General features: G+C 34.6%; 1 protein-coding gene across 7 annotated transcripts in view; it reads right to left on the reverse strand.

The window, feature by feature from the left end:
* Positions 1-214: 214 nt before the first annotated feature.
* The window catches only part of SOCS6 (suppressor of cytokine signaling 6), a 27,245-nt gene continuing 15,690 nt past the window's right edge, over positions 215-11,769 (reverse strand). For 2 of the 7 annotated variants that reach the window (XM_085307757.1, XM_085307756.1), the window contains exon 2: positions 1,169-6,285. In XM_085307757.1, the coding sequence (XP_085163883.1) occupies positions 4,556-6,160 (1,605 nt within the window). In that variant the 5' untranslated portion in view covers positions 6,161-6,285 and the 3' untranslated portion in view covers positions 1,169-4,555. Of the gene's footprint in view, positions 6,286-8,546; positions 8,855-11,137; positions 11,301-11,769 lie in introns of those variants that run through there. The other 5 variants (XR_014896210.1, XM_085307752.1, XM_085307754.1 and 2 more) reach the window with 5 other exon arrangements.

Raw genomic sequence — 11,769 nt, forward strand, 5'->3', positions numbered from 1 at the left:
AAACATTGTATTCCAGTTACGTTCTAACAATTTTTCATCTTGCTTTGAAAAGCAGGAATTAAAAAAAACAGTATATACAAATAGCTTGGTGAAAAGGAAATATAACGCAGTTCTAATTATATCCAATAAAATATAAATATACAAGTCAAATGCCCAAATCCTACAAAGCCTTTTGTTTTTTCATTCTTCATTAAGATATAGACCACTCCACAAATCTTTTTGTGAATGAAATTTTTATTTACACACTGTATCCAGAAGCAGATACATAAATCCTTATACAATTATTTTTCAAAAATGTGCAAGAAATTACTATAATTCTGTTTACAAACCAAAACACATTAAAATCAATGGACTTTGGATAATTCACTCTGTGGTGTGCTTAGTACAAATAGTGCACACCAGGTCTGAAACAGAGAAAAGTGTAAACTACAGCAATCTGGATTGCAAGTATTAACTTCATGGCACTCCATCATCACTATAAAAATTCTTTAAGCCAACATGTACTCATACAAAATTCTCTAAGAATTTTTCCCTTATCTCTGTGTAGAATTTAGAACACTTTCCAAATAATGCAATGCTGTATTTCCCATTTTATGAACTACCCCCAGCCCATTTTTTTATTTATAAAGAATGCCTGTTTTTTATTCTTTGTAGTTATAAAAAGATTAAAACAAATTAAATAGGCAATCACTTTTATCCATAGCTTATCTCAGAATTTGAAAGTTCAGTAACAGAAATATTTCTCATTAGAATCATAGCCCATATATTGCTGGTATATTGTTTTAAATTTATAATTCTGGTATTCACATAGATCAAATGCATCACAAGTAAAACAGCACATATTTCACTTAACCCAGCAGTCAATATTCATAGAAAGAAACTGGCTTTAACAAGATGTAAAGTCAGCTCATTTGAGAACAGAGTATAATTCCATTTCTTATCCTTCTGACAGAAAAAGATTCTGATAAAAAGATGACATTTACTGTGGCAACAGCAGGATAAGTGCTATATCCTTCAAACAGATCAAAGAATACAAACCACTTTCAGTTGTTTATAACACTGGCTTACCAAAAAAAAAAAAAAAAAAAAAAAATAAAAAAAAAAAAAAAAAAAAAAAAAAAAAAAAAAAAAAAAAAAAAAAAAAAAAAAAAAAAAAGCAATTGTGCAAATTTATTTTTCTGTATCTAAATAGAAAACAACACCTTGTAATTGGTGAAATAGCCAGTATTAAGACATGACTAAAGTTACTGATAAGTTCAAAAACACCTCACCAGTTTAATTTCAAAGCTTCATATTCCAAAACATTTTTCCACAATTCAGTTGCATAAAAAGCATAACTTTTGAACCATTAGACTATTGTGCTGAATAAACTGGCATTTTTCTACTCTGTAAGGATCACAGTCAGTTAGCTTTTAGTCTTAGTGTATCTGCCTTTAAAGGTATGCAAAATATGCTCAATCATTTTCCTTCTCTTCGTCAAGGACGCTTTGTTCCTCTAACTTTTATGAAGCAGAAGTCAACACAATTTTTGTGGTTACTCTGAATACTTCTAAATTGTCTCTTAACTTAATGTTGTGATTTTTTTTGCATTAATCTTTATTATACGAAAATGTAAGTATCTTTAATGTTTCCAGAGTCCTCATTCTGCATTCCTTGTCCTGGTGCGAGAATTATCTCAGGAGAAGGAAAAAAAAAAAAAGAAAAAAAAAAGAAAAAAAAAAGAAAAAAATTCTGAATAATGAAATCTGTAAAAAGTATTTGTGTTTACTTACTAGTGGAGTTAAAGTATTTTGAGTTTAGTAGAAATATCACCACTATTTATTTAGAAAGAAAGTGCTATACAGTTCTCACATCCTAGGTCTCAACCACTGAAAGAGTTCTGTTTGTGGATGCTTTATGTGGGGGGAAAAAACATAATAATAACTTGATCTGATTAAGTTCATAAATCAAGAACACTGTGAGGAAGGAAATTCAAAAAYTGGATAGATTAACCAAAGTTTAAAAAGCATCAACATGTACAAGTGAKCAAACTGAAATTTATAAAGCATGGGTAAGAAATTTAGCATGTGTTTTCTTTCACCTTTTCAATTCAGTCATAAAACTGGGATATTATAGTTTCAATTATTTAAGTTTCAATGCAATGACTGCTAGATTAATGCATGTGGCATAATATAAACATATGTTTAATGCATTAAATAGTAGCATTAAATGACAGAGAAAATATTTAACATACTATAATCTTTCAAAGATTCTGTAGAATGCATAGACCCTCTGGCTTGTACTGGGAAAGAATTTTTAAAGTGAAGAAAATGCCAGAGGTTTTCCTTCTAAAATGCATGTGTCTGAAATTCACAAAAATGATTTTCTTTCCCCACTCCYAACAGACAGAATCAGAACACTGTACCATGCAATAGGTTATTGTGCCTTTTTTTGAATAAAGTTAGTGATCTCGATTCAGAGGTGGGGAAAAAAAGTCTGTAGAGGGGGAAAAAGGAAACAGATTTCATACTTGCATACATATATCTTGATGGCAGAGCCAACAAATTAGGCATATAGATTACTCTAGATTTAAAACTTTATTAGACTAAAGAAGAAATCCTTATTCTCCCTCCCTTAAAAGCAAAGGCAGCCTTTATCCACCTTTGATTTTTTTTCTTTTTTTGTTAAACATTATGGTCAAAAAATAAATTAAAAAAATATAAATTTAGTCTATCAATTCAGGCAACCCAAGATGTAGTGCTACTGCACCACCTTGCAGCAATACTGTATTCATTACTAAAGACTCATTTCAAGGGACAAAAGGCTAGATTAAACAAGAGAAGAAAGTGACCTAAACAAGAAAGTTGTATCAGAGATTAACAACTGCCTTCTCAGCTAATCTTTACTCACCAGCAACTACTACCAATGATGGGGAAGGTAACATTCTCAAATGCAAAATTTTAGGGCAGGGGTAGGGTGGGCATAAAGTAGGCTTCCCTTCAGAGTTAGCCATGACCCCATTAACGAATAACTCATAGAAGTGATAGACCATGGGGAAAAACAAAACAAAACAGGAAAACGCCACGGATTAACCTTGCATGAAGAAAATGCTACAATGTAGAAGCTGTACTCCCAATTGAAAGTCATTTTTTCCCTAAAGAAGGTCAGAATAACTTTAAGTTTTTCAAATGCCAGAATATTTGACAGATATCAGAAACATTTACTTAACTGATTCATTATTTCACATGTCAAAACATACCCCATGACAGTTACCTCAAACATTTTCTGTGGTCATTTCTGTAGTCAATATACATTAAAACCCAAACTCCTCTCCCCCCCGTAATTTCAAATCTATGAAAATGGAGCTTCAGTGATACATTTTACACATCTTCTATCAAATTATCATCAGTCCTGTTCCTCCCTTCCCAAAGAATAGTAAAAAAAATAAAAAAGAGAGAAAAAGAAAAAAAAAATCAAACATTTAGTTTCATTTAGTTTGAATAGGACATTATTGTACTTCTGAATTGCAGAAGTGAAAACGCAAAAAAAAGGGAAATCGTTAAAATTCCACATAGTTTAAATATCTATTGTAGAAATCATCCTGGAGGAAGGGAAGCTGTTCAAAGCYTTACCACATCTCTAAAACCACTCGTCAACTTGTGTTTCCATAATAAGGATTCCTAGAGTCATCCTACATATCCAGGTAATTTTTTATTTGGGGGAGGTAGGAAGCAGAAGGACAGGAAAGAGAGGACCTTGGTAGGTGTTCATTTATTTAACTGATGACATGATTTTAAAATGTAGTGATTTTCARGATCTCAATACTGCGATTTCCATATAGGTACTATGCATGGACTTTCAAAGATTTTTTTTGAAGGCCATTTTTAGTAGGACAAAATACTGAGACAAGAAGAAAGTCAAACCAACTTTCTCAAACACAAAATAGTGTACAGACAATACAAGGTTTATGAGAAAGGTTTTTTCCAAAGATATGCTGCATAACCATGTTCTTATCACACAGGTCTAAGTTCTACATTAGGGCATATTTCTATAGAAATTTATAATTCAGATGCTAGGAAACCATTTTAACATATAAGTAAATTTTGTAATTTAGAATATCAATACGCTTTTGTTCACAATCATCTTTTTCAATAGGCTATTTTAAAGAAAAAATCCATTCAACAAGTTTCATTTGACTTTTACTTATGGTTGAATACACATGAAATGTGCTTTCAATGCATAAAAATCACAGTGGATAGCAGCAAAGGACTTGGGGGAAATTAAAGGAGAATTTGATCATTCACATTGTGATTAATCTGCACATTGATGAAAGATAGCTATTTCACACTTCTAAAAATAAACTTGAGATCATTCTTTCCAAAAAAAAAAAGCCTCCCAAAATACACAAAAACCCCCCAAACAAAAACCCAAATGCATTACTTCTTTTACACACAAAAATGTAATATTGTTATGGCAGCAAAAGATTCTGATAATAATGAAAGTCTGTAAACTGTAATTCAATCTCTTTTTGTTGTTGTTGTTCCCAAAGTGCAAGATGCAAGATTCCCATAAGCTTTCAGTAGTGCTTTTCTTGTAAATAATCCTTCATTTTGTTTGGCAAAGGCAGTTTCTGAATCAGGTCTATTCTGGTATACTGACGTATTACGAAACGACACAGGTACTGCAAGGAACGCACCTGCATAAATCGAGATACTGGATTTGTCAGTCTCACTGGGTAAGTTGCAGATCCAGGCAATCGGGATCTCGAATAGCAGAAAGCTCCATTTTCAGAGTCCCTGATTGAATGTTCAATTAAATCAACTATAGATGTATGTCCCTCCACATCTGGTTGTTCATAAAAGCTAAATCTACCATTTGAATGTTCAATTCTAGTGTGAAGTGTTTTTCCATGGGAACGAAAACTCAAACTTAAAAGGTAACGATCATCAGAACTATCTCGAACAAGAAACGAGCCATCAGGCACATTTGCTAATTTTCCCTCTGCCTCCCAACGTGTAATGGGGCCCCAGTACCATCCTTGTTTTGCAAGTTTTTTCAGTTCTTCTGTGAGACTTGTCACAACCATAGGACCACTGTTCTGTACAGAATCATAAACTCTTCCAACTCCAGGGGCAGTGTTAGGATCAAAATTCAAATGGCAGCGCATACTTTCAGCCACGTGGCCATCTGTGCCATTCAATCCATTAAAGTTCCTTTGGATTTGATTATTCTGCATTGGAGGTAGCAAAGGTGAGAGTGGAGGGACATCACTGTGATTGACTCTTGGGCTTTGCAACATGACTCCTGTGGTACCAATCAACAAGCCATTCACTGACTGGTCCACAAAGATATCTGGTGCAACAACTACATCCTGATCCACTTGACTCTCTTCTTCATGGAAAGCATTTCCACCCACTTGAGATGAAACAGTTGACACTTCCATGGGTGAGGAACTATCCAGACAGTAACTACGCGATCCTTCCAAAGGATACATTCCCTCATCTAAAGGCACAGTATACTGAATGTAGTCCTGAGGCATTAATCCAATAACTACAGGCACATGTTCATCAATATGAAGATGTAAGTCCCCATTCTGAGATTCTGTATTTTTTAATGCATTATTTTGTTCCTGGAACAYGTTATCGGACTGCAAGTCATGGAAGTCCTTTCGAACACCATTCAGTGCTGGGCTTGGATTAGAGGAGTGGACCAAGGCCTTGACTTTCACTTCCATTTTGATACAAGTCTCCTCTGAATTTGTAGGTCGAAGGGGCCATGGAGTTGGACTATAATGGTGATTACGGAGGGAAGTGGATCTTAAAGGTCTTTGAGCTCGCACATCTTTGAAGGTTATTGGAGCAGAAGAGGAAGAAAAAGTGTCATCATCCGCAGAGCTTACAGATGGCGTGCTGCCTTTGCCTTTCTGCTTTTGTTTTGCTGAAAGCCTCCTTTTTAACGTACCCATTAAGCTTTCACTTTTTGATCTATTTTTGCCTCCTTTTTCATCTTCACTATTGACTTCACAGCTAGCCAAATCTTTACCATAGCAGCTGCCAAACAAGGAATCATCTTTTCCAAAATCACTTAATGAAGGCTGCTGAACCACTACAAAGTCACTTTCATCTTTGCTTTTATTTAAGTTAAAGGACTTGCGAATTGTTTTGAGACTAATTTTCTTCATTATGACAAGTTACCAAGTCTGGCTGATCAGCAGTGCTTCTGGGGATAGAGTCCTAACACATGCAGAGCAGCTTCTGCTTCATTTGTGTGTTTTATCCAGCCTCATTTAACTCCAAGAGCCATTTCCTGGAAACAAACAAAAAACAATTAACTTCACAAAAGAAATAGTAAAAGTTATCCATAATCTCCCCCTCCTCAACAAAACAGAAGTTGTAGTACTTAAATAATGGGCATCATATAAAAGTAAATATACTTGAAAAAAAATCAAACTTAAACCCATAAATCTACWGATCTGTCTTGAAATTCTTCAAGTCTTTTTCTGTATTTATAATCCAAGTTTATACATAGTATATATCACATATATATACACATATATATACATGCATAAACACACTCATATATACACACACACAAAAATGCATTTGTATATGTTTTCATATACAGAAACATCCCTCTTTTTCAGCAGGCATCTCGTAAAAGAAAAAAAATAACTATAGAAGACAAAACTACAGAAGCTATTACAACCAACAGGATTCATATTACAGGTTAAACTGATTAGTCCTAAAAAGATGGTCTTACAATGTCACATTTTGTTTGCMCAGGAAAATTGAACAGTAATTGCACAATTATAGAGAAATTAATTGTCCAATAAATTGAGTTGAATTCATGCAAAATAGCATTTATTTAGAGCAAATCATAGGCATCCCTTCCCAAACTTCTATGAAAGGAGATGAAACATTTCCAAACTCTGTTTTAGGCATGAAGGAGGCCAGATCACAGGCACTCCTTGCCTAGTGCTAGTGCCTTTCTTCCTCCAACACTTCTGCCAAATATGCCTACTCAAGTCCCAGGTGACTGGTCCCACCTGGCACCCTCCAGAGTCACGTTCCCCATTCTCCCTTCCCCAAATTGATTTTTCTACTTGAGAGAGGAAGAACAAGAACTGGAAGAGAAAAGGGAGTCATATTTGCTTGACTGGTTTTGTTGCTGCCAAGTAACAGCGACTGCCTTAAACAGTAGCCTTCATTCCACGTACTTCCAATTAGATAGTGTGTTAGCAGGATGAGCTACTCTGACAGGAAGGCTCCGTGATGAATATGGCAAGCTGGAGTAGACTAAGATCACACTTTCAAGTCTTTTCAGTGTAGAGGACTGTGGGAGAGGCAGAACCCTTACATATGCTCGTTCCACTTTCCTCCCATTAGATCACAATACTTGCAACAGAAAAACAGACAGCGAACAGAAATTAACTGCATCAAGAATATAATTTTCTTAAATATCTGCAAAAAATCAGTGTAAAGGAATGAACGGATAATCATTACTATATACAAACAGCAGTTCATTGATCATTATTTTGATCCAGCCCTACTTTCATGGTAGAAACACTAAGAATTCCCTCAAGAACACAAGGCTAAAGGATCACACACAAAACTATCTAAAAAAAGTGCAAGGAGCTGTTCAAAATCTAAAGATTCTGAACTGCAAAATACCCTTTTTTTTTTTTTTTTTTTTAAGTGAAGCCTTGCTGCTGGGGGAGCAGGTGAATTATTATTCTCATAAGCAGCAGAATCCCACAGCTTGATTTTTCTATGGATTTGCTTCCTAGTTCTTTTTTTCTTCCAATTCCCCACACTACCCACATCACAATACCTCAAGGACCTTGAATACCAGCCCAAGTATTTTATTAGACGTTCTCGCTTATTTTTGGCATTGCTGAGCTTTAACAAGTCTGACATGTTAGAAAAGTTCATTTTCCCTAAAAAATTTGAAGTGAATATCGAGATATGGGTATGTTCTTTCAAAAATCAAGATTCTACTTTTTTGTTAAGGTAGATACATGCAGAACCATCAAATTTTGTTTTTGTTTTTGTTTTTTTTTAATTACTTATGCTTAATAGGAACTTTGTATGTTTTGAAAGAATTAGGAACTATGGAAATGACGAAAAATGAGTAGAATAGTTGAAATATTTCAATGGGTTTATATGCTTGARGTCTAGAGTATCAAAACAATTGATGAAGTACAGTAATTAGGAAAAAGCCACAAATACAGAAAATGGGAGAGCTACATGTCAATCAGAGGTAGACTCAAAATGCCTCACCAGTATTCTGTTCCTAAATTATTTGGGTTTTCACAACTTACCAATTTACAGCCCTCATCATATGTTTTAAAAAAATATGTAAAAGGAGTAAAAAAGATAACTTCAGCATTTTATGTGGTTCTTCATCAGAGTAAATCAGAGCACTTGCTCATTTGATAAATTTAGCTGTGCCCATGTAATTAACACCAGGCGCCTCAGAACACTCACATTAGCCCCACTTGTGAAACCCACAATGTTCTCAAACCGGTTTCAACTAACATCCATGAGCTGATATTGTTTCTGACTTACCAAGTATGTTCTCCTCATCCTTGCAAGATGTATATCATACTGCTTGCAGTTCCTAACCCTATAAAAGCAAACCCCAAACGAAGCAAAATCTGCCTTATGAACTAGGAAAGAATCAAAAGAGAATACAATCATGTAACTCAGTACACAGATCCCCAAACTAATTGACTAATTTTTTTAATTGGTGTGCTTAACAAGAATTAAAATTAGCTAAAATTTGGCTGAGGGAGCTACACTTCTTTAGCTTCTCCATAACTAAAAGAACTAAGCAAACCACTTTAAAGAACAGATTTTTATCACCTACTAGCTTTTCTGTATCAAACTGTTTTTACAATTGAAAATCATGTATCTAAAAATAATCTCGGAAGACAAATCTCTATGGTAGCACAGAGGAAAAGCTGACATTTGGTACTTTGAGAGCGATCACTGAGCATGCTTGAGCACAAGTGTTCTATTTGTCAGCCTACCTTAGTAGCCAATATCTTTATCAAGCAAAAAGCTATCCAAATACATAAATCACTATTTGTATTTTTATTATGTTTCATATAAAGAATAAAGGCTTGAAATTCAAATAAACTGCCTCTGTCACAGAAAAAATCTGCATATATCTAGAAGCTCAGTTCATTCTCCATGAAAAGACAGTAACATCTTGTGAATACAGTCCTGGCCAAAGCTTACTGAAGTAAACTGAAGACACTGACTGATTAGAGCAAGACTGTAACCAAATCCTCCATGTAAGAACTACTCAATGTTTTAACATCCTTTAGGATTTTGTTATCCAAGACAGGAGAAAGCAAAAATATTCTGAAGTCAAATTGTTGATTCAGATATGTTTCCTTCTTCATATATCTTTAAGCAAAAAAACAGTAATTCTGCATGACATATTCATGCATTTTAAAAGCCCTTTATAAAACAAGCCTCAATGTAAAATTTATTCATATGCTTGCAGGAGTAAAATTATTCACTGTCTATATCTAGAAGAGCTGAAACAGAACAGCTAAGCATGCATTCCTTCCTGGAATATATTAAAATTAACTGCTGAATTTCATCACAACTCTCACCACTGCAACAGCTTCGCTAGTATTCTGTAAGAATTATGGTATCACTGAGGTCTCCCACAGATGTGCTATTCCAGTGCCATCTGCTGTACAGTGAATTTAAAAAGGCTAACTACAGATACCTCTAGAAAATCTTTTGGTAGGTATTTACAAATATAAGCAGACTTTAAACCATGTTATAGAACTCCCAAAACATGACAATGATCTAAGTAGAAATACTTGGAATATGTTTTTCTTTTTTAATTATTTGCAGAAGTATGAGGCTTTTTTTCCCCATTAAACTCTTACTAAAATATATCTATCCACTACTGTGAAGGTGTATCAACAACAGCACCTTAAGTACTCTGGAAAATCTGAAATCTATAAATTTATTCAAGAAATCCTACTGTCAATTCCTTGATGTTAYTTGTTAAAAAAGCTGTTCTAGGTATATATTCCCATTGATTTTACTTTATTACTAAAGCTATTATATTAGTGAAATTTTCCTTTTCAAAACCAGCAATAGAAAATRCTGGCTCAAGATATTCTTCCATCTAGTTACAGCTTCAGTCCACATCAGCATAGAAGTTATACATAAAATATTCATTAAATAAAAAAGAGATTAAATACCTATTATTTCAAACACTAGCAGTTTCTGATGGAACATATAAGCTACATGGCAGCTTTCAGCTTTCTTACTACATGCCACTAACATATTGAAGATGGTGTTGCTTTTCCCTTCCTTGAATTTCAAGTAAATTCCTACATCACGTTATTCTTTAATAGAGATTTTAAATAAAGCAATTTAAATTTCACTGCCTACTCTTATRTTGATGCTCCACGCTACCTTGAAAACAACAAAACAGATTAATAGTTTTAGTAGTGGCTTGTTTGGTAATGGATGAGCACTGATATAAAGTAAGAGTGCAAATTTTATAAAAGCCCATCCCATCCCCTTCTACATGGTTGCTTTGCTACTAAGTATAAAGAAGCTCACATAATTTCATACATAACTGGAATGAGATTTAAAAAAAAATGTATATAAAGACAGATCAGAAGCCCATCTGATAATACTTTGTATTCCTTCAAGAGTATTCAAGAGTACTTAGAACCTCCTATTTTAAGTTAAAAAACCTGAACTCTAAGCAGATATTATTTAAACTTCCAAGATTTGAACAGCTAAGGGAAATATGGTTCCTTTCTTTAAAGGCCASGATAATTTAGTAGGCATTATACAGATCCAAGTTTCAAGCAAACAAACAAAAAACCTCAACAATAAGTCACATGAGCTCTGCTATTGTTTCTTTCTTTCTACAAAGGTTAAAGTGAAAACAGTCCATAGGCACTAATATTCTAAGAACTTACAGAGTAATCCTAATAACTATTAACAAACTTTAGCAGAGAAAAAGAAAGGTATGCCTTTAGTAATAACCAGAATAATAGAGTAAAATAAAAACGAAAACTTGATACACAAAGGGATTTTTCTTCACCACCATTCGTGGTGAATGTGAACCGTATGCAAAACCAGTAACAAAACTATTTAMAAAGTCTGAATACCTTGATTGCTTGCCTCTGGCCTTCTTTTAAAAAAGGATGTCCCTTGACATCTGGACTGCCCTGACCTTTTCTACTTCATCCATGACCGTCTGCAGCAAGTCCTGTTCTTCTTTCCCATATTTGGTTGCAGGACAAATATTTCTAGCTGATTGGTAGCTTTCCTCTGGGGAGTAAGTGAGGAGTGTTAAATAGCATCTTTGTATTACAGTTCATCTGTGTATATTCAGTCCTGCGACTACAGTAATTGCATAACTACAAGAGCAAAAAACTAACATTAACTGGCCTCGCCAGAGGTTCTCTTCCCTTTACTCAAAAATGGCTGTTTGGGATGCCTGTCTGCTCCGGAGCTATCGCAGGCACGTGAACCTGGTATGTTAAGCCAAAGCCAGGGCTGGCTGACATAAGCACAATGGACTGAAACTGGATCAGCACAAGCACACACACAGTCTCAGCACAGCACCACCGCTGTTAGAGCGGGAACCKCCGGGGGACGTGCGTGGATGACAGCTACAACAGTCGCTGTTTCAGCTGCTCCTGTTAAATCTCTCACCAACTGGGAATCGACATGCAAACAAGGATGAGGTAGATTCTACTTTTTATACATTCACTACTAATAGCACTAGGACCTTTTT

The sequence above is a fragment of the Rhea americana genome, unplaced genomic scaffold (assembly GCF_003343005.1).
Source record: "Rhea americana isolate MKP2758 unplaced genomic scaffold, rheAme1 scaffold_263, whole genome shotgun sequence".
NCBI classification, from domain to species: domain Eukaryota; kingdom Metazoa; phylum Chordata; class Aves; order Rheiformes; family Rheidae; genus Rhea; species Rhea americana.